General features: G+C 42.2%; 1 protein-coding gene across 1 annotated transcript in view; it reads left to right on the forward strand.

Moving 5' to 3' along the window:
• The first annotated feature begins 1,392 nt into the window (after positions 1–1,392).
• Positions 1,393–24,166, forward strand: part of LOC126251401 (probable chitinase 10) — a 406,321-nt gene continuing 383,547 nt past the window's right edge. The window contains exon 1 of the mRNA XM_049951803.1: positions 1,393–1,723. Coding sequence (XP_049807760.1) covers positions 1,696–1,723 — 28 coding nt within the window. The 5' untranslated portion in view covers positions 1,393–1,695. The remainder of the gene's footprint in view (positions 1,724–24,166) is intronic.

Here is a 24,166-nt window from a genome sequence, read left to right on the forward strand (position 1 = left end):
AAAAGAACTGCCGCGCGGTGTAGCCCCCGGTCATGGCGGCTTGTGACGGTTCGCGCGGCTTCCCCGTCGGACGTTCGAGTCTTCCCTCGGGCATGGGTGTGTGTGTTGTCCTTAGCACAAGATAGTTTAAGTTATATTAGGTAGTGTGTAAGCTTAGGTACCGATGACCCCAGCAGTTCGGTCCCATAGGATCTTACCACAAATTTCCGTTTTCCAAGAGAACTGATCCAATGGCAGCAAAATTAAGGGTGAAAAACCAAGTAACAAAACTCGCTAGTACGAATATTTGGATTTGACTATTGTTACCCATTGCTTCGATTTTCCAGATAATTTTAAAGTGTAGAACATTTTGCTGAATGGAATTGCATCACTTAAAATAATCTCACAATTGTGACACTGCGGCGCAGCATATTGCTTAGTGTACTTGACACGCTTATCTTCCGAATAAGTTATAGTTTTAGTCTCAGCTGTTTTAAAAGGAAATTATTATATGAATTTTTGGTGTTGACCGAGTAACAATAGATTTGGCAAGCAGCGTAATTACTTCAACCGTCGCAAGTTCCATACGAGTTATTTCTACATGAACGTAGAATCTCGTTGAAATGTACAAAATAGATGTCTTAGTTTGGTACCGCATCAGGAAGGAAGCAAGGAATGTAGGGGTTTAGCGTCCCGTCAACGACGATGCCACTGAAGTTGTAGCACAGTCTCCGATTGGAGAATGATAGGGGCAGCAATCGATACCGATCAAACCAATTCCTGAATATTTAAATAATTAAATAAAGTGTGTCTTACCTTTTTGATAACCTTACTCCCGACTGATTGCGAGTAGAGACGACGTTCAGCTCTGTTAACACGTGAATACTGCAACAGAATTTGCGGTGAAGAACACGAGCAAAGTATTAGATTTTTATAAGTTTGCGGTTAGACTGTAGAGCTGAGTACACAAACATGAGCTGTGTAAACATAAGTTTTACGTTAGACACAGTGGAAATAAAACCGTATTTGAATGTAAAGGGACTTACAGGATTTTGCTATACTCTTACCGGCAGTAACATACATCAGGTCCGTTTGTTATTTATCTTTCCAAGACATGCCATATATGTGAACTGTTTCCATTTCGAGTATGTTTTTTGCGCATCTGCGAAAGTGAAAGTATTTACCAACCGGTACGCTGAAAGCCGTCAAAAGACATTATTATACTGGTATCATCTGTCTGTGTGGGCACAACGTCCGACTGTCACTTCAGTAACGAGATGCTCCCTGTCTCTGTTTCTCCCGTTCTGGTACCAACCAACGAAACGAGCCAAGGGAGCAGACAGAGTGAGCTGTGACGCGGGCACGATGCACGGCTGGCGTGCTATTTACTGTCTGGCAGTTGGCACCGGGTGGCCGCCACTGCCGTGGGAGCTAGCCGTACGTGTACAAGTCTGCGGTCGTGCTGAGCACTGTGGGCAGCAGTAGCAACTGCACGACCGCACTCCGCATCACGACCGCTGGTGCAGTCTGGTAGTGGCCCCGTGTCCACACCTGCCGCCTTCTCACACGGGGCACATCGTTCTCGTCCGTATGCAAAAGTTCGCGCCACAGCTGAGAATACAACGCGTTGCTACTGCACCAGCTTTGCTACAGCTTCACTCGTTCCACCGCCGACAAGGATTAATTTAAATTTATTCGTAATTTCTTCCTGTCTACATGGAGACGATTGCAGCGCATACATCAGGTGACGCTGCTTCCTGCGAATGTTGTTTCCGCAGTTCTGCTTAGGTGTTTTCTTAATTTACTGTAATGCACGGTTCTGAAAGCATGGACTTGTGTGATTGCGCTTCACTTACGTATGCAGAATCTGAATATATTTGTAGCTTATATGTTTACATAGAAAATCAGAGTATCTACAGTATACGGTACTGATATCATTTGAGGAATACGGCATATTGTACGCTGGCAAAGTTGTTTGGGAAGTGTTAGTGTGCTCACAAAATTATGGTCATTTCAATTACGTATAGTCTGCCTGTGTGATACACAAACAGCAAAACACTGGCTCACTGTCTAGTATTTGTAACTATTTGATACTAACTTAGCGAACGTTACCCTTCCCATCACCTGCCTGTAGTGATTAGATGCCTATCTCAGAAACTAGTGAGTGATCTGTGCAATGCATTCAGTTAATAAAAGAGTCAACCCATTTGCAGAATAATTTTATGTACTGCTCTACTTCACGTTATAACTGCAACAGATGTTTGTAATCTGCCTACTATTGACTGTTGGTAATATAGTACACGGGTAAAGCTCTGTCGATGGGGTAAGAAACTTGTTTGTTTCGAGAATGTTACAGTCTTCCAGTTCGCACACGATCCTGTAAGAAAAACAGAAAGACCTACAATTCTACATTTTTACTCCGTGATTTCTTGTGAAAGATTATAAATAACCATGTCAGTGTGGTTGCCTCACCGAAAATACATGCTGTAGACACAGACCCAGTAATAGAAACGAACACAGTCCACGTTCTCGAACAGTTGTCAATATGTCGATCAATAGTTATCTTTGTTGGTATGTAATGAGCACTTTACACGCACACATACGTTTGTCTATAAAGAAACCTCGTCCTGGTGTCCGAACTCCAGTCTTATGAATAAATGGTATAAATATTGAAGCAAAATGTAAGCAACGCAATTTAAAAATACGTCTCTTACAAATGCGTAGAAAAGGAAGCACTGAGCAGTGTGATATACTTCTGCGTCGTTTCTCAGCAGTTACCTGATTCTCAGCATGGACTCTTGAGAGAGAACTATGGTTCTGATTTGGCTAACCACATACCAAGCTTTGGTTTAAAGTTACTTTTTGACTCGTCAGCCTTCCGATTAGTCTGACGCGGTTTGCCAGGACTACCATGGCTCTGAGCACTACGGGACTTAACATCCTAGGTCATCAGTCCCATAGAACTTAGAACTACTGAAACCTAACTAATCTAAGGACATCACACATAACCATGCCCGAGGCAGGATTCGAACCTGCGACCGTAGCGGTCGCGCGGTTCCAGACTGAAGCGCCTAGAACCGCCATGACTATCACTCCCGCGCCCACCTCTTGATCTCAGAAAGACACTTGCATGCTACGCTCTCAATTATTTGCTGCATCTATTCCAGTTCCTATCCTCTCCTGCAATTTTCACTCTCTAAAACACCCTTTTGTGCCTTTGAAATTATTCCCTGGGGCTTTAAGTCCAGTCATCCTGTTCCTTCTTCTTGTCAACGTTTTCCACCTGTTATCACTTCAGCTATTATTCAACGTCCTTTCATAGAATCGCAAATGCTTCGTTTCTCTTTATCCGGTTTTACCACAGTCCATAATTCACTACCCTACAATGCTGTACTCCAAAAGTATGTACATACTTAAAAAATTGTTTTCTCTGATTAGGGCCGATGATTAATACTAATAGACTTCCTTTGGCCGGGAATGTTTCTTTACATGTCCTAGACTCCATTCTACGTCCTCCTTGCCTTCGTCATTTGTTATATGCTTCCAGGTTCCCAAAATTATTCAACTTGATCTACTTTGTGGTCACCAATTTTGATGTTAAGTTCATCGAGAATCTCATTACTGCCACTCCTCATTACTTTCGTCTTACATTGATTTATTCTCTACACTTATTCTTTACTCTATAGACTTTTCATTTCATTCAATAGCTCCTGCAATTGAACCGCATTTTCACTGAGAATAGCAATGTGTTTAGCGAATCTTATCATTTTGATACATTCGCTTTGAGTTTTAAACCATTCCGTGACTGCTTCTTCGATGTACAGAGGAAAAATAGTGGCGAAAGACTACATCTCTGTCTTACACCATTTTTAATGCAACCACTTCTTTCTTGGTCTTCCATTGTTTTTATTTCCTCTTGGTTCCTGCATATGTTGAATATTTCTTGTTTTTCCCAGTACTTTACTATTCTTTTTGATCAGGATTTCAGACACCTTGCACGGTTTTAAGCATCCAATGCTTTTTGTGGCTGGACAAATCATATGCATATGTCTTAATTTTTCGTAAGCCTTGCTTCAATCAACTAGTGCAACGTCAGAACCCATGTTGGTGCATTTACCTCTGCTTCTGTACGTTATTCTTCCAGCAGTTTGGTACATAATCTGTTACGTTGATTGTGTGGTAGTTCACACAATTAACTGCACTTGCTATCTTCAGAATTGAGAACCTGATATTATTCCGAAAATATGTTGGTACGTCTACAGGCTCCTAGATTCTAAACATCAAGCTGAATAGTCATTCGTCTGCTACTTCCCTGAATGATTTTAGAAATGCAGTAGGATTGTTATCTATGACTTCCGTCTTATCTGATCACAAATCTTGCAAACCTTTGTTATACTCTTATTCTGGTATGGGATGTAGGCCTACTCCATACAGACTAGCATTTCCTCTTCTGTCTCATCAGACAGGTCTTCCCCATACCCGTACAGACCTTCAGTGTAGTCTTTCTATCCATCCGCTCTCTCCCCTGCGTTAACAGTGGGATTACCATTGCGCGCTTGATTTTGTCGCGAAGTTTTCATTTCACGGAATGGCGTTTCGACTTTTCTAAATGCTCAATCAGGCCTTCCTAAGATCATTTCTTTTCCTATTTCTTCACGTCTTTCGTGCATCCATTTCGCTTTGCCTTCCCTGCACTTCCGAAGTATTTCATTCCTAAGTGACTTATATTGCTGAATTCCCGTCTTTGCCTGAAGATTTTGTTCTTTCTTCTCTCTTCGATCTGTTGAAATTTTCCTCTGTTTTCTTTGCCTTCTCCTTCTTCATTTCACCTACGTTTGCCCAACTTCTGTGATTGCCTTTTTCCGAGATGTGGTCATTCCTCAGTACTTCAGTATCATACTTCGTTCCACACTGATTCTTCCGGACAATTCATTTACACTTGAATCTACTGTTCATCATTACTAAACTATCATCTGAGTCTATATCTGTTCCTAGGTACAACTTACAATCCACTATCTAATTGCGGAATCTGTGTCTCACGAATCAATCTGACGTCTACCCGTGTCTCGGGGCCTTTTCCAAGCATAATTATTACCCTTGTGATTTTTGAATACTGTATTCGTTACGACTATATTGACATGTATTGCAAAGCTCAATAAGCTTCTCTCTCCTCTCATTTCCTCTACCAAGCCCACATTCTCTCGTAACCCTTTCTTCTACTCCTTCCCCTATGACCACATTCCAATCCATAATGATTGTTAGATTTTCATTTCCCTTTACATACTGGATTATCCGTTCAATGTTTTTGTATACATTCTGTCCTCATCACCTTAAACTTATAACGTCGGTATGTATGCGCGAAATATTTTTGTAGTCTGTAATATCACGCCACGCACACAACTAGTAACGCTTTTGTCCTTGTGCCACCTTCACACTTGGATTTCTGAATATGGAAATAGTTCCGAAATACGACATGCATACTTTGTAATCAATAAAGTCATTCTTCACCTGTTGTATGACCTTTTATGTGACATAGCGAGCTTAACTACAGATCTACGCATATATTTAAGAAAATGGTCGTTTGTCCCTACGTGGCTGTACGTAACACGTTCATTATTTTTGTAGGCACTGGTTTGCTGTTGATTCTGACAGACTCCCGTAACTGAAATGTTCACTGTAACTCACTCTCTGCCCTACTTACATATTTAAACAAATTCTGCCACACTTATACCATTTTCTGCTACTATTTACATTACCTTACATTCGTCTGACAAGAACTGCTTATCTTCTTTCCATGTCATTCCACTAACTCTTACTATATCCAGATTTTCTAGCTCCCCTGCCACGCTCCTACTCATAGAACGTTACTCTTTCATTGGTTATTCAGTCTTTCCCCTATGGGTCTCTCCTTCTTATCAGTTCCCTTCTTGAGATGCGGTATCTTTTGCCAATGGAAAGATCGCCATGGCGCTTTTCGATTAAAGGCCACATACCTTTGGTTGGTTGGTTGGTTGGTTTGGGGAAGGAGACCAGACAGCGTGGTCATCGGTCTCATCAGATTAGGGAAGGATTGGGAAGGAAGTCGGCCGTGCCCTTTCAGAGGAACCATCCCGGCATTTGCCTGGAGTGATTTAGGGAAATCACGGAAAACCTAAATCAGGAAGGCCGGACGCGGGATTGAACCGTCGTCCTCCCGAATGCGAGTCCAGTGTCTAACCACTCCACATACCTTTGATTATGCATTGTATCTCTTTAATACAGTGGTTTCGATTGCCTCCTGCATCCTCATGCCGTTGACCATTGTTAATTCTTCCGCATTTTAGGGGCAGTTTCCCATCCCAGGGACAAAAGGGTGCTCTAAAGCTTTGTCTGCTTCTCCACCCTCTTTGGCAGTGTCGCTCGCAAGATGAGGATGACTCCTTACACGGCAAGTCTTCAAGCTCATTATTGATGATTCTTATTCAAAATATATTCAGTGTCTGTGATCGAAAGTAAGACTCAGGGTCTAACACGGTGCACTTACACAACGGGTGTAAAGCTGCAGGCGACAATTTGAGTACACAGAAGGTACTTTGGGAATGTAATTCATCGGAAAGTGTAGTAGTTCAAAGAGAAAAAAGTTACAACATTAGATGTAGAGACGTGCAGATTGACCTAAGGGAAATGTCTGAATTTATTATGTTCCCAAAACTCAGTTTTGAATGAAAGTTATCATTTTTTCGGGAAGTATATTTCAGATTTAATAAACGAGCAAACGAAAAAAGTAAAAGAAAAATGATAACGAGATTGGTTACAGTGTGTTACAAGATGACTGTGCAGCCAACCTCCACGGGCAAGAAATGAACTAAACTGTCCAGTTACTTAATGTGATTACCTGCCAAAAGCCTGAATAACTACCTTTTGCAGCGATAGATGTGCAGGAACAGAGTCAAAGAGGTTGTGGAAGTTAACGATAGGGATGTGGAGGCATGCCGATTCCACTGCCATGGACAGCTGCGCTAGGTTCAGTGGCACGAACAGCCCGAACGAGGTGGGCCCATACATTTTCGAGTAGGTTTCAACCCGCGGAGATTAGTGGCCAGCGGAGTACGGCAAACTAATCCTGGTGTTCTTCGAACCATTCATGTACACTGCGTGCTGTGTAACACTTTACATTGTCCTAATGGTAGATTCCATAGTGTCTACGGAAAATAAATGGCATTCAGGGGTGTACATGGTTCCCTAGGGTAGCTACATACTTCTAATGATCCTATGTGCCTCTCTAAATGATAAGATCATCCAGGAAACGTTACGAAAACATTTTGAGCAGACCATAGTGCTCCCTCCGCCAGTCCGGACCCTTCCGACGGTTGTTGCAGGAAGTTTGCTTTCAGACGTTTCACACCGCACACGCATGCGGCCAACTGTCCGCTCTACGTCTACATTTACATCCATACACGGCAAACCACAGTACGGTGCGTTGCGGAAGAAACCCCATATCACTACTAGTCGCTTCCTTTATTGTACCTCTCGCATATAGGGTGAGAGATAAACGAGTATCTAAATGGCTCATAAGGAGAGAGAGCGGAGGAGAAGACAGAGGTTGAGCGCACTCTCTTGCCACTGGGATGGGAAACTGCCCTAAAGGCGGAAGAATCAGCAATGACCAACGGCATGATGATGCAGAAGACAATGGAAACCACTGCATTAAATATACATCACGTGTATCCACAAGACATGTGGTATGTGATTGAAGAGCGTCATGATGATCTCTCCATTGGCAAAAGATTCCAGAATAGTCCCACATTCACATCTCCGAGAGAGGACTGCCAAGGAGGAGGTGACCATAAGACAAAGGTTGAATAACCAAGGGAAGGATTACGTGCTACGAGGCGTGGAATGTTAGAGTTCAAAGGTGGTAGCGAAGCTAGAAAATCTGAAAACGGAAATGCAGAGTCTCATTAAGTGGTTCAAATGGCTCTGAGCACTATGGGACTTAAAATCTGAGGTCATCAGTCCCCTAGAACATCCATGCCCGAGGCAGGATTCGAACCTGCGACCGTAGCGGCCGCGCGGTTCCAGACTGAAGCGGCTAGAACCGCACGGCCACACCGGGCGGCCAGTGAAGTGAAATAGAAAGAATACAAGGACTTCTGGTCACATGAGTATAGCGTAATATCAAGAGCAGCAGAAAATAGTATAATGGAAGTAAGATTCATTTCGAATAGGGAGGTAAGGGAGAGAATATGTTACTGTAAACAGTTCTGTGATAGGGTTATTCTCATTCGAATAGACAGCAAACCAACACCGATATAGTAGTTCAGGTCGAGACAATAGTTCAGATACAAATGCCGACGTTGCAAGCTGAAGATGAAGATACAGCGAAATTATATGAGGATATTGAACGGGTAATTCGGTACGTAAAGGGAGATGAAAATCTAATAGTCATGCGGACTGCAGTGCGGTTGTAGCAGAAGGAGTAGATGAAATGGTTACAGGAGAACATGGACTTGGTACTAGGAATCACTGAGGAGTCAGTTCTGCAGTAAATATCAGCAAATAATAGGCAATTCTCTGTTCAAGAATCACCAGAGGAGGAGGAATACTTGGAAAAGGCCGGGAAACACGGGATGGTTTCAGTTAGATCACATCATGGTCAGGCAGAGATTCAGATATCAGATACTGGATTGCAAGGTGTACCCAGGAGCAAATGTAGATTCAGATCACAATTTAATAGTGATGAAGATTAGCCTTGAGTTTTAGAGAGTAGTCAGGAAGAATCATCTTCAAAGAAGTGGCATATGAAAGTACTAAGGAATGAAGAGAAGCACTTGAAATTCTAAGGCTATAGGTATCGCGATAGGGTAGGTAGTTCGGATGAAGCCGAAAGGACATCTCTAAGAAGGGCAGTTACAGAAGTTGGAAAGAGAAACATAAGTACAAAGAAGGTAGCTGCGAAGAAACCATGGGTAGCAGATCTATTTCAATATTTTCAACATTTCGCGGCCCTGCCAGCAACTGTATAAATATTAATTTTAAATTAACAACAGCCTTAGTTGCAATTTTTACCTAGATTTACCTAGGTTTCAGTTGGGATAACCCAAACTTCTTCAGAATAAAAAGAACTACGATTTGTCAATAATGGACAACGTCAAAAACTAAAAACTATAATATAGTAATACATCGTCATATTGCAATAACTAATCTGGGAAACAGCCTCGGCCCCACTTCGCGACTGCAGTACGGCAGCAACGGATGTTGTACTGGAACTGGATATAGCCTCGAGAGCCCATGCCCGACAGTGCGTCATGCGTACTTGTTAACATTGGTACCAACATGTACTCCTAAACAAAAATTTTATGAATAACCAGGTGCGGCTAACGAAATTGACGTTTACGTTATCCTGTAAGGAACAAAAATATATCGACTCTCTAAACATTTGTAATAATTTGTTGGACGTCAAAAGTGAAGGGAGCAATGCGTTTACTTTTTAAGCCAACCTAGCATATTCGGGCTAATCATCGAACTTGACCGCATGAGGATAACTACGGGTTTGAAATACCAGATAATCCCAGCTATTCAGCAAACGGGAGTGCTAAAAACATGTTGGCAAGGGGTATAATGATTACTCCCTAAAATTATGGCGGATGGAATAACGGTTGAAAACCTTCAAAAATGTTTTTTTTTCGCAGCTGCAGTTGATCGTTAAGAAGGTTATTTTTGTCTTATAGTAAGTTTTTAGTTTTTAGTTTTTGACGTTGTCCATTATAGACAAATCGTAGTTCCTTTTATTCTGAAGAAGGTTGGGTTATCCCAACTGGAACCTAGGTAAATCTAGCTAAACATTGCAACTGAATCTGTTGTTAATTTAAAATTAAGAATTATTTCAGTTGATCGATGGCCTGAGGCGTCTTGTCACGGTTCGCGCGGCTCCCCCTGTCGGAGGATCGAGTCCTCCCTCGGGCATGGGTGTGTGTTAGTTTAAGTTAGGTTAAGTAGTGTGTAAGCCTAGGGACTGATGACCTCAGCAGTTTATAGGAGCTTACCACCACTTTGTTGATCGATGAAAGAAGGAAGTACAAAAATATTTAGGGAAAATCAGTAATACGGAAATACAAATCGCTGAGGAATGAAACAAATAGTAAGTGCTTGGAATCGAAGTTTAAATGACTATGTGAAAAATGTGAAGAAACCTAAAAAGAAATGATTGTCTCAAGAACTGAATCAGCACATAGAGAAGTCAAAACAGCCTTCGGTGAAAATAACAGCAAGTTCGGTAACATTAAGAGTGCAACCAGGATCCCACTGTTAAATGCAGAGCAGAGAGCAGATAGGTGGAAAGAGTACATTGAAGACCTGTATCAGGGGAAAGATTTGGCTGATGTGATTAAAGAAGAAACAGCGGTCGCAAGGAAGAGATAGGGAATCCAGTATTAGAGTTATTTTTAAAAAATATTTGGAAGACTTAAGACCAAATAAGGCAGAAGAGATAGATAAAATTCTATCGGATTCCTAAAATTTTTGGGGGAAGTGACAACAAAACGACTATTCACGCTGGTGTGTAGAATGTATGAGGCTGGGAATATACAATCGAACTTTCGGAATAATATCATCGACACAATTCCAAAGGCTGCAAGAGCTGACAAGTCCGAGAATCAGCATACCAGTTCATGATCCAAGTTGCTAACAACAATAACATACAAAAGAATCGAAAAGAATATTGAGAATCTGTTAGATGGCCATAAGTTTGACTTTAGGAAAGGTAAAGCCACCAGAGAGGCAGTTCTGACGGTGCGGTTGAGAATGGAAGCAAGACTAAAGAGAAATCAAGTCACTTTCATGGGATTTGTCGACCGGTAAAAATTGTTCGACATTGTCAAATGATGCAAGATGTTCGAAAATATGAGGAAAACATGGGTAAGTTAAAGTGAGAGACGAGTAATATACAACAAGTACAAGAGCCAAGAGGGAATAATAAGAGTGGAAGACCTAGAACGAAGTGCTCGAATTATAAAGGATGTAAGACAGGGATGTTGCCTTCGCCCCTACTGTTCAATCTGTACCGAAAAAGCAATTATGGAAATAGAAGAAAGCTTCAAGAGTGAATTTAAATTTCAGGGTGAAAAAATATCGGTGATAACATTTGCTGGTGACATTGCTATACTCAGTGAAAGCGAAGAAGAATACAAGATCTTCTGAATGGAATGAGCAGTCTACTAGGTACTGAATTTGGACTGAGAGTAAACCGAAGAAACACGAAAGTAATGAGAAGTAGCAAAAATGAGAACAACAAGAAACTGAACATTAGGATTGATGGTCATGACGTACATGAAGTTAAGAAATGCTGCTACCTACGTAGCAAAATATTTCCCGACTGACAGAGCAAGGAAGACATCATAAGCAGACTAGCACTGGCAAAAACGTATTTCTCGTCTATTAGTATCAATCTTAGGCCTTAATTTGAAGAGGAAATTTCTGAGAATGTAATGAGCAAAGAATTGTGTGGTAGTGAAACATGGACTATAGGAAACCCCCGAAGAGAAGAGAATCGAAGCGTTTGAAATGATGTGTTACAGCCGAATGTTGAAAATTAGGTGGACTGATAAGGCAAGGAATGAGGAGGTTATGCGCAGAATCGAAGAAAGGAATGAATATATGGAAAACGCTGACAAGAAAAAGAGACAGGATGACACCATGTCTGTTAAGACATCAGGAATAACTTCCTTGGTACTAGAGGGAGCTATAGAGGGTAAAAGGTGCAGAGGAAGGCAGAGGTCGGAATACATCCAGCAAATAATTGAGGACGTAGGTTGCACCTGCTGTTCTGAGGTGAAGAGGTTGTCACGGGAAAGAAATTCGTGGTGGGTCGCTCTGCAGTGAGCTTCGAATATAGGTTTTCTAAATTTTCTCAGTAGTTCCTGAAAAAAAAACGTCGTTTTCCTTCCAGGGGTTCTCATTTCAGTTCCCAAACCACCTCCGTAGCACATGCACGTTGTTCGAACTTGCCGATAACAAATGTAGCATCCCGCTTCTGAGTTACTTCCATGCTCTGCTTTAATCCAACCTCGTGTGGATCCCAAACGCTAGAGTAGTATTAACGAAGAAGTCGAACTAGCGTGATATATGTGGTCTCCTTTACAGATGAACCACATTTCTCTAAATTCTCTCAATGAACCGAAATCAACCATTCGCCTTCGCTACCACAAACCTCACCTGTCTTTGCAACGTCACGCCCATATATTTGAACGACGTGACTGTGTCAAGCAGGACACTATTACTGCTGTATCCGAAGATTAAGGGTTTTTCTACTCATCCCCATAACTTAAATTTTTCTTCAGTCAGAGCTGTCATCCTTCACACCACGTACGAATTTGGTCTACGTTATCTTGTATCATACTACAGTCAGTCCATCTTCCACACCCTTCCGTACATCCCAGCATCACTAGCAAATAACCGCAGATTGCTGCCCACCCTGTTCGTCCGACAAGAAAATAATAGCAGTCCTATCAGACTTCCTTGGAGCTATCCTTACGATACCCTTGTCTTTTATGACCATTCGCCGTTGAGATCAACGTACTGGGTTGTATTACTTAAGAAGCCTGCGAACCTCTCACAAATCTGGGAAACTATTACGCATGCTTGTACCTTCGTTAACAGCCTGCAGTGGGGTGCCGTGTCAAATATAGAAATGTGGAATCCTCCTGTTGCTATTCATCCATAGTTCGGAGTATATAACTTGAAGAAAGGGTTATCTGAGTTTCAAAACCCTTCTAAAACCGCGCTAGTTCGTGGAAGTATGATTTACGGTCTCTGGGAAATTTAATATATATTCGAACTCAGAATACGTTGTAGAATTCTGCAGCAACCTGATGTTAAGGATATTGGTCTGTAATTTTGAGAACCGTTCTTTTACCTTCCTTATATACAGGGGTCACCTGCGCTTGGGTCCGCAGCTCGTGCTCTTGCGGTAGCGTTCTCGCTTCCCGCGCACGGGCCCCGGGTTCGATTGCCGGCGGGGTCGGGGATTTTCTCTGCCTCGTCATGACTGGGTGTTGTGTGTCTTTCATCATCATTTCATTATAATTGACTCGCAAGTCGCCGAAGTGGCGCTAAAGGACTTGCAGTACGGCGGCCGAACTTCGCCGCATGGGGCCTCCCGGCCAACAACGCCATACGCTCATTTCACCTGCGCTTTGGACTTCGCGCTGGGCGAGACATTCGTGATAAATGCAAGCCAGGTAAGGGGCTGATGGCGTAGAGTACTCGTTGTAAAGCCGACTGGGTTCCATACGGACCTGGCGACTTATTTCTTTCTGGTGGCCGAGCGGTTCTAGGCGCTTCAGTCTGGAACCACGCGACCGCTACGGTCGCAGGTTCGAATCCTGCTTCGGGCATGGATGTGTGTGATGTCCTTAGGTTAGTTAGGTTTAAGTAGTTCTAAGTTCTAGGGGACTGATGACCTGAGATGTTAAGTCCCATAGTGCTCAGAGCCATTTGAATCATTTTTGACTTATTTCTTTCAACTCTTTCAATTGTTTCTCTTCGCCAGGGACGCTTATTACTATGTCGTCCAGACGAGAGTTTGTGCGATGGTCAAACGGCGGTATGTCTGTATGAATCTACTGCGTAAACGATTTCTTAAGCTCAAAGTTTAAAACGTCCTCTTTTGTTCAGCTATCTTCATCTGCCACACCAGTGTGGTCAACAAGAGACTGTTTAGCAATTTTAAGTAGGACCAGAATTTTCACGTGTTCTCGGGCACATATTTTGCTAAAGTATGATGGTGGCAGTTGTTGTACGCTTCGAATATATCTTTGCAGAGACGCACGGATCTCAATTAACTTTCGCCTGTCGTCATTTGCGGGTTCCGATGGATCATAAAACGTGATTCATCTGAAAAGGCCGCCTGCCTCCATCTCGTGGACTTCCAGTTGCGGTACCGGCGTGCAAATTTCAGTCTTCGTCGCCTATAAAAAGCAGTCAGCATGGGTGCATGAAGGATGTGCCTGCTGCGAAGGGCCATACGCAGCAGCATACGCTGAACGGTCAATCAGGAGACACTGTTCGTATCCTCTTGGTTTTTGTGGGCGGTCAGTTGCTCAACAGTTGCACGTCTGTTCGCCCGTACACATGCCTGCAGCCGTCGCTCACCCCTATTTTGCTATATACAATATGCTTCAATCACTGTGGCACGCAACAAGTTTACAGACTTAGCCGTCTCGGAAATGCTTCCAACCCTTGGCCCGAAAGCCAATGTTCATGCCCTTTTGTACATGAGATAAATCGTTCCGTTTCTGCATTACGATAACGATGCAATGGTTCCTCCCTACACGCTTTATATCCCCTCCATTGCTAGTGGCGCCACTTGCCGTCTGCGAGTGATCATTGCACGTTGACTCTGAACGTAGGTCGTGGTCACATCAAGTGATTGGCCCATGTATTCTACATCACCTGTTCTGCTATTTATTCTGTAACCTGACGTTTCATTACGGGCACATCGCTACAGAATACAGCTACAGTGAAGGCAGCTAAGTATATAATAAGGAGCCACTGGCAGCAAGAACGTTTAAATAAGTATTGGCTTTAGACCGTGGCTGTTCTAAGGAAATGAGACATTGAGACCAGAGATCAAAGAGACACTATTTTGCACAGAGTATGTCGTAATCTACAATATTGTGATCCTGCAACTATGAGTCAGTTCTTGAAACATATCTTGGATATAAATTTATCTGCTTTTTTACTACTCATAAACTTATGTGTCAATAAGAAATAGCAAACACAAAAAGAATAGAAGATATCAGCAACGCTACGCCTACGAACATGGGTAGAAAATGGCACTCATATCTTTGAACTGTTCTATGTAAAATTAATTTATTTATTTTCAGTAGTTTATTCATAAATATAGAAAAATGAATACTCAGATATGTGTAGAAATTGGCACACGTATCTTTGAAGCGTTATACAGTAAAATTCATTTATTTACTTTCACCAGTTTATTCGTGAATATAGAAACACTAGCTGAGTACCCTGGTTTGTCTCGTATATGTTTATTCCAATCTCTTGTTAGTCCATCTACTTCTTTACCGTCGACCCCTATTCTCTGCACTTCTTCCTGTCCATAGGCTCCTCCTTCCTCTCTCTGACCATCAGCTGCTCCCCTCTCTTCGTCCGCCACCTCCTTCCCCCCTTTACGTTCATATCCTCTCCCCCCCCCCCCTCTGTAAGTTCATCTCTTCATCCCACCCCTCTCCGTCCATCTCCTCCTCTCCATCTCCTCACAACATCACCAAGTTACCACCTCTACCACAACAGTAGGCTGGTGTTCCTACCCCCACAGTATTTGATTCCGGGCAGTAAGTAATATATGTACCAAGTTGGGCTGAAATCGATCCAGGGGCTTAGGAGGAATTTTTATCCGCTACTTTCTCAAAGAAAGCACATGTCACATATATTCCACATACATGCAACACATCTCACACTTACTGGTACATACCTGTACATTTCACCTGTATCTGCAGCGAATTTGTCGTGCACTTTCGTTTTTACGCAGCTCAATGATTAAGGCGTCAAATCTCTTAAACAACGTGTCGTACAATAATATAATTTTGCAGGTACATTCAGTAGTATATGTGAATAATGTACGCATAATGTGTCGTGAATAAATTAAATACTAAAGAAGTAATGAATTAAAACGTCATGCCAGATGCGGCAGTTTCACTACATGAACAGCGAAAATGTAATAAGCGGTAAACGGTGTTCCTTTCAGCATGTTATATGGGTTGTCAGGGAGAAAAAATTTCATAAAGGTTTGAAATTGTGTCTGAAGTTTATTGCAAGTCACTAAGTGCTCTCATTCTCAAATAAAGGATAAGTGAAGTGTGGGGATTCGGGCTTCGTGGGTTACAGCCATTTTTCACCCTCACGCCGCCCCTTTGATAGGTACGTCTTTCTGATCCCCTTAGCGATTCTTTACAGACAGTAGGCGGTATGTGTACCTAGTTGACTGAAATCAGTCCAGTGGTTTAGGAGGAGATGTGGATCATACATACATACACACATGCATACATACATCCATTTTTATAAACTGTGTGGATGGATATGGATGTAAGAATGCGGATGAATGGATATGGATATATTGCGCTAAGACCAGATTATTTAAATAGCAACGCATCAGACATACATCAAATAACATATAATACCTACATCTTAATTCCCGTCAAGCGGCCCATTTTTCATACATATGCAGAAATTTATTAGTTCCCTAGTGACTGACTAGGCTAGGAAGAAACATAACACCAATACCTCTCAAAGCGCGAAAAATCTTTCAGGGAAAGATCAAATAAGAATCCTTCTACCTCACGTTTATGACGATTTAGTAATGTAGCGGACAGTTTGAATCAACAAGGTCGGCGCTTCCTCAGAAGACACAGTTGGCAGCAGCGCTGATGACGTATAACCAGCGTGCTGTAACACGTGAAACGGCGCCTGTCCAAATCACTCCGGAAATAGCGCCTGGCAAAGACACTGAGTTCGTCCGCTGGTAAAGAGTGCTAAGTAAGCCACATCGAAACCGCACTCACCTCTTACTTACAAACACACCGCAGAGAAAATATTACTACGAAGGTCGGTCTTAAACATACATTTCATGTAACTTCTGTTCCAAAACATGTGATGAATGTGCTTCATGCTTCAGTCAGTTTCGTAGCAACTAAAGATGTTTATCTACATCTACAGCATACTTCGCAAGCCACATAAAGTTTTATGGTGGAGGGTTCTTCTGGTACCACTAACTGATTCCCCACATCCCCTTTCCCTGTTGTACTCGTGAATGGTGCGTGGGAGGAATGATTGCCGGTAAACCTCTGTATTAGCTCAAATTTCTCGAATGTTCTCGGTGTGGTCATTACGCGAGATGAATGTGGGAGGAAGTAATATCCTATCTGCCGGTTCCCGGTAAGTCGTCTCGTGAAGTTTCAATAGTAAATCTCTCCGTGATGCACAACGACTCTCTTTTAACGTCTGCAACTGAAGTTCGTTGAGCATCTCTGTAAAACTCTCGTGCCGACTAAACGATCCCGTGAAAAAACGCGCCGCACTTTGAAGCGTCTTCTCTATCTCTACTATCAGTCGTAAGGATTCCATATTGATGAACAAAACTGAAGAATCTGTCTAACAAGTTTCTTCCGTAGTAGATGAGTTACATTTCCTTGAGATGCTTTTGAATCTCAGTCCGGTATCTGCTTTTTCTACTATTTATGTGATCACTCTGCTTAAAGTCGCTCTGGATATTTATTCCTAGATATTTTGCAGGAGATACTGTTTCCAGCATTTCTTCACCAGTTGTGTACGTGTGCAGTAGTGGATTTCTTTTCCTATGTATGCTCAATATACTCCATTTACTTTGGTTCATGGTCAACTGCCAGAGCCTGCACCATTCATCAGTCCTCTGCAGGTCATTCTGCAAATTAATATAGTCTTCTGGCGGTGCTACTTCGTTACAGACAATCGAATCATCTGCAATTAGCCTTAAAGAGATGTCGATGCTTTCTACTAGATCATTTATATAGATGTAAACATTAACGATTCTGTCACACTTCCTGGTGGTACTCCGTAAATTAATACTCGGTAAGTCACGGAAAATTCACGAGAAAATGGAACTCAACAAGTAATTAACGTACCCAAAGAAGAGATGACACGTCACAAGAAAATATGAAAAAACTGTTTCAGACAAAGAATTTGCACTAATTTGATATTTTTCTTCGTTGTGGCGCAGGTAGTGTAAATACGAAATACGATTTCCCTGAGTAACAGCAGCGCACGTAGAGCAATGTGAGATATCACGAGAATCTTGCAATAAATAACGACCCACAGTTTTTTTCAGAAAATATTTACCCATCAGAGTTAGAATTTGGTGACAGTTTCCATCAACATTTCTTTTACATGTACTATTTTCCTACACAGTCTCCATAACGTTTTATAGGCTCACGTCAGCGTTGTGTTGTCCTGTGTTCACAGCTATGTTTTCACTGGCTGAATTACGCTGTTATCGCCGTCAAATTGTCTCCATCTCAGAAAATCTTTAAGTGACCCGAACAGATGGAGCCTGAGGGCGCCAAGTCTGGCCGATAGAGTGAATGAGGCAATGACTCCGAACCCAGTTTGGCAGCGTGTTATGAGACTTGTATGTGGCCGGGCACTGTCGCGCTGGAGCATAATTTCTTTTGGATTCTTGTCACAGACACGAGGATGACACAATCACTATCCCAAAAGACCATCATAACTTCGCCTGCATAGGAAGCTGTCTTCAATTTCTTCATTTTGTGATTGCGGGTGGTGCCATCCAGTGACTACGTTTTTGTTTCCGGCTCAAAGTGATGCACCCAGTTTTTATGAGCCGTAACGATTCCTGACAGAAAGGCCTCTCCAATTGCCGCAAACTGCTTTAACAGTTCAGATGAAATGGCTTTTATTTTAATCTTTTGGTCTGCTGTAACAATTCGTGGAATCCATCTTCTGCAAACCCCTGAAAATCCAAGAGCCTTAGTCATTACACACCCACGTTCGATGCTCAACGGTAGCTGTAGAGGCAACTGTCGATTTGTGACGCGCTGGTCTGTAAGAATGCTGGACGGCACCCGCGCGACTCACCACTTGGGGAGCAGCGATCCTGACGAGAAGTTCCGAGCGTTGCCGATCATGGAATTCAGTTTCTGCACTTTCTGACGCCTTAACTCCTTAACCATCGACCGACAGCACTCCTGTTAAGTGCTTCATTACCACAGACTGTACACAAACGTTTATGGTTGTTCACCAATGTTTTTTTCCCGACAACCGAGAATTCAATTACAGCACGTTGCTTGTAACGAGCGACTTCCTTAGACACCAGTTTGATGGTTCACTACAGCTGTGGTACATGTCAGAATTGTTCTACAGAATTCACACGAGTGCAGAAGAAATATTCAATTTTGAAGCCCCAAAAAGACGTTTTCTTGCCTATACAGATATTGCTAAACGACTAACCTGGTTCATGGTTTACGGGAACAGTTGCAGGTCACGTAGTAACCGGCTTATAGTGACAACAAGAATTTGGTTTCCGATGTTAGGGGAGCGACGCGGGAGAACTGCGCCGCCTTACTAGGCAAGGTCCTAGTGGGGGTGGTTTCCCATTGCCTTCCTCCGACCGTAATGGGAATGAATGATGATGATGAAGACGACACAATAACACCCAGTTATCTCGAGGGAGGAAAAATTCCTGACCCCGCCGGGAATCGAACGCGGGACCCCATGCTTGGGAAGCGAGAACGCTACCGCGAGACCACGAGAGGCGGACCGGCACTGTAAAGAAGTATGGGACTCATCATCATCATCGTCATCATGTTTAATGCAATCACTGGCGCGGCTTTAAAAATTTAAAATGCTGTCGTAATCCACTCATTAAAGGTTTAATACAATAAGACAGGTATTCAATGTAATTCGAAACCTTTAAGGAAGTCTTGCTCGCTAAGATGCCTCCCCGTCTCCCTCACCCCCATCCCTCACGAACACACAAAATAATGAAAGGAGAAAAGTTTATCGCTTACCACTGTACAGTACTGCCGTTCTTGGAGTAGAACTTCACCGTCTTTCATGACCTTTTAATTTATAATTTATTTACTACTAACTTTATTCGCAAACCAGTTTACAGTCCATGCTGACAATCACCACTGAAAGTAGCTGTAAAACTGTATAAGTAGGAAACATGTAGCCCCCGGCTCGTGGTGTTGCGGAAGCGTTCTTGCTTCCCGCGCACGGGGTCCCGTGTTCGATTCCCGGTGGGGTCAGGGATTTTCTCTGCCTCGAGATTACTGGCTGTTGTGTGTCTGTCGTCATCATTTCGTCCTCATTCACTTTAAAGTCGCCGTAGTGGCGTAAAAGAAATTGTGGAGCAGCGGCCGAACCGCCCCGCGAGGGGTCTCCGGGCCACCAATGCCATACGCTCATTTTTTTTTTTTTTTTTCATGAGACATATAGTTCAAACACCTCTGAATGTAGCTATAAAATTATATAATTATGAGACACATAGGAGTAGTTCAGGAGACAGGAAGTCATAGACATTGAGATGTGTGAGAAACCAGCTTGTGCTTAAAATATAACGCAGATTACCTAGACTACACTCATCCACTGTTTGATAACGAGAGCACGTAGCGACTTCCAAATAATTACACATAATGCCAAACCTTTTCTAAACTTTATATCGCTCGTATACTCAACGCCAAATATTACCACATTAACTGATATGTAATCACACGTCTGTAGCTGTTTTATGCGTGGTAGTCCGATTCTTTGAAGAGTGGCATTTTACTGGTTTATATTAAAGGGTCCTCCCCCCATGAACCATGGACCTTGCCGTCGGTGCGTAGGCTTGCGTGCCTCAGCGATACAGATAGCCGTACCCTAGGTGCAACCACAACGGAGGGGTACCTGTTGAGAGGCCAGACAAACGTATGGTTCCTGAAGAGGAGCAGCAGCCTTTTCAGTAGTTGCAGGGGCAACAGTCTGGATGATTGACTGATCTGCCCTTGTAACGCTAACCAAAACGCCCTTGCTGTGCAGATACTGCGAACGGCTGAAAGCAAGGGGAAACTACGGCCGTAATTTTTCCCGAGGGCATGCAGCTTTACTGTATGGTTAAATGATGATGGCCTCCTCTTGGGTAAAATATTCCAGAGGTAAAATAGTCCCCCATTCGGATCTCCGGGCGGGGACTACTCAGGAGGACGTCGTTATCAGGAGAAAGAAAACTGGCGTTCTACGGATTGGAGCGTGGAATGTCAGATTACTTAATCGGGCAGGTAGGTTAGAAAATTTAAAAAGGGAAATGGATAGGTTAAAGTTAGATATAGTGGGAATTAGTGAAGTTCGATGGCAGGAGGAACAATACTTTTGGTCAGGCGAATACAGGGTTATAAATACAAAATCAAATAGGGGTGATGCAGGTGTAGGTTTAATGATGAATAAAAAAATAGGAGTGCGGGTAAGCCACTACAAACAGCGTGGTGAACGCATTATTGTGGCCAAGATAGACACGAAGCCCACGCCTACCACAGTAGTACAAGTTTATATGCCAACTAGCTCTGCAGATGACAAAGAAATTGAAAAAAATGTATGTTGAAATAAAAGAAATTATTCAGATAGTGAAGGGAGACGAAAATTTAATAGTCATGGGTGACTGGAAGTCGGTAGTAGGAAAAGGGAGAGAAGGAACCATAGTAGGTGAATATGGATTGGGGATAAGAAATGAAAGAGGAACCCGCCTGGTAGAATTTTGCACAGAGCACAACTTAATCATAGCTAACACTTGGTTCAAGAATCATAAAAGAAGGTTGTATACATGGAAGAAGCCTTGGGATACTGACAGGTTTCAGATAGATTATATAATGGTAAGACAGAGATTTAGAAACCAGGTTTTTAATTGTAAAACATTTCCAGGGGCAGATGTGGACTCTGACCACAATCTATTGGTTATGAACTGTAAATTAAAACTGAAGAAACTGCAAAACGGTGGGAATTTAAGGAGATGGGACCTGGATAAACTGACTAAACCAGAGGTTGTACAGAGTTTCAAGGAGAGCATAAGGGAACAAATGACAGGAATGGGGGAAAGAAATATAGTAGAAGAAGAATGGGTAGCTTTGAGGGATGAAGTAGTAAAGGCAGCAGAGGATAAAGTGCTGCTAGAAATCCTTGGGTAACAGATGAGATAATGAATTTAATTGATGAAAGGAGAAAATATAAAAATGCAGTGAATGAAGCAGGCAAAAAGGAATACAAACGTCTCAAAAATGAGATCGACAGGAAGTGCAAAATGGCTAAGCAGGGATGGCTAGAGGACAAATGTAAGGATGTAGAGGCTTATCTCACGAGGGGTAAGATAGATACTGCCTACAGGAAAATTAAAGAGACCTTTGGAGAAAAGAGAACCACTTGTATGAATATCAAATGGTTCAAATGGTTCTGATCACTATGGGACTTAACATCTGTGGTCATCAGTCCCCTAGAACTTAGAACTACTTAAACCTAACTAACCTTAGGACATCACACACATCCATGCCAGAGGCAGGATTCGAACCTGCGACCGTAGCAGTCGGTATGAATATCAAGAGCTCATAATGGAAACCCAGTTCTAAGCAAAGAAGGGAAAGCAGAAAGGTGGAAGGAGTATATAGAGAGTCTATACAAGGGCGATGTACTTGAGGACAATATTATGGAAATGGAAGAGGATGTAGATGAAGATGAAATGGGAGATATGATACTGCGTGAAGAGTCTGACAGAGCACTGAAAGACCTGAGTCGAAACAAGGCCCCGGGAGTAGACAACATTCCATTAGAACTACTGACGGCCTTGGGAGAGCCAGTCCTGACAAAACTCTACCATCTGGTGAGCAAGATACATGAGACAGGCGAAATACCCTCAGACTTCAAGAAGAATATAATAATTCCAATCCCAAAGAAAGCAGGTGTTGACAGATGTGAAAATTACCGAACTATCAGTTTAATAACGCAATCTGCAAAATACTAACGCGAATTCTTTACAGACGAATGGAAAAACTAGTAGAAGCCGACCTCGGGGAGGATCAGTTTGGAATCCGTAGAAATATTGGAACACGTGAGGCAATACTGACCCTACGACTCATCTTAGAAGCTAGATTAAGGAAAGGCAAACCTAAGTTTCTAGCATTTGTAGACTTAGAGAAAGCTTTTGACAATGTTGACTGGAATGCTCTCTTTCAAATTCTAAAGGTGGCAGGGGTAAAATACAGGGAGCGAAACGCTATTTACAATTTGTACAGAAACCAGATGGCAGTTATAAGAGTCGAGGGACATGAAAGGGAAGCAGTGGTTGGGAAGGGAGTGAGACAGGGTTGTAGCCTCTCCCCGATGTTATTCAATCTGTATATTGAGCAAGCAGTGAAGGAAACAAAAGAAAAATTCGGAGTAGGTATTAAAATCCATGGAGAAGAAATAAAAACTTTGAGGTTCGCCGATGACATTGTAATTCTGTCAGAACACCAAAGGACTTGGAAGAGCAGTTGAACGGAATGGATAGTGTCTTGAAAGGAGGATATAAGAGAATCGTAATTCACAAATGAAAGAAATTAGTAGGGGAACTATTAGAGATATTTACTGTTGACTGACTATGCTCATAATGCTAGAAAGATAATTCTGATAAGCGGAAGCTTCATCAGATATATACCTTTCCTTTTTTGAAATGTTTCGGGTGATCTAATTTTTTATTGTACAACATTTTATTGCAAAGTTTTATAATGTAATTTCAAAATATTCACTGTGTTGATCATTCTTCTATATTTTTAAGAACAGTGCACTTCGACACACTCACCTATCAAGATTTATTCTTGTAACATTAAAAACATAGCTAATAAATATAAGAATGAAAATACACTGACCTACAGAAAACTTGCGACTCAGTCATATACTTCCACCAGTTCCACTTTATGCTCTTTAAGTGCCCTGGCAGCTGTAACATGATATATGGGAACAGATGTGTCTTACTTCGGCAGTGAAAATAACCGTTTCACGGGGGAAACTGTTCTCGATAAGAAAAGCTCGCACAGTTTACCTGAGATAAAAGTGATATAGTGCAGGACAAGAATTTCCTGGTAACGCTCCGTCAGGTAGACTGCTTCACGTTGTTACCGAACAAACAAGAGTTTTGTTAGAGGAACATATAATTTGACCGTTTGTAGGATTCTTAATTAAGCTAAAAGAGATATTAATTTACACAGACCACTACTAATTTACACAGACCACAAAATCACGATTTTCAGGTATGAAATAGTCATTGTCACTATTCCAGAAGTGTAAACGATACTATCTACGTTTATTTTCGTAGCAAATGTTAACTTACCAGCAAATAAATTCTCGAGTATTACATTTATTCAGAGAAGAAAAAGTTTCCTATTATACTGAGACTACCTTCAGAAATGGTGATCACGTTACGTTAATAAAAACTTGTTTGCTTTGTAGTGATAGGAAGCCAGAACATTTCCAGCAATGAACGTATCTATGCACGGATTGTAACATTTCTGCGAACGGCGAGCGCTATGCACATGGTGCTAATTTATCAGTGTGTGCCGTGGCCAGTTGCTTGTTTTACTCTAGTATGATAAGCAACGGAGGAATGTCGACGCAATGGACTAAATGTCGACGC

The sequence above is a fragment of the Schistocerca nitens genome, chromosome 4 (genome assembly GCF_023898315.1).
Source record: "Schistocerca nitens isolate TAMUIC-IGC-003100 chromosome 4, iqSchNite1.1, whole genome shotgun sequence".
In the NCBI taxonomy this organism is placed as follows: domain Eukaryota; kingdom Metazoa; phylum Arthropoda; class Insecta; order Orthoptera; family Acrididae; genus Schistocerca; species Schistocerca nitens.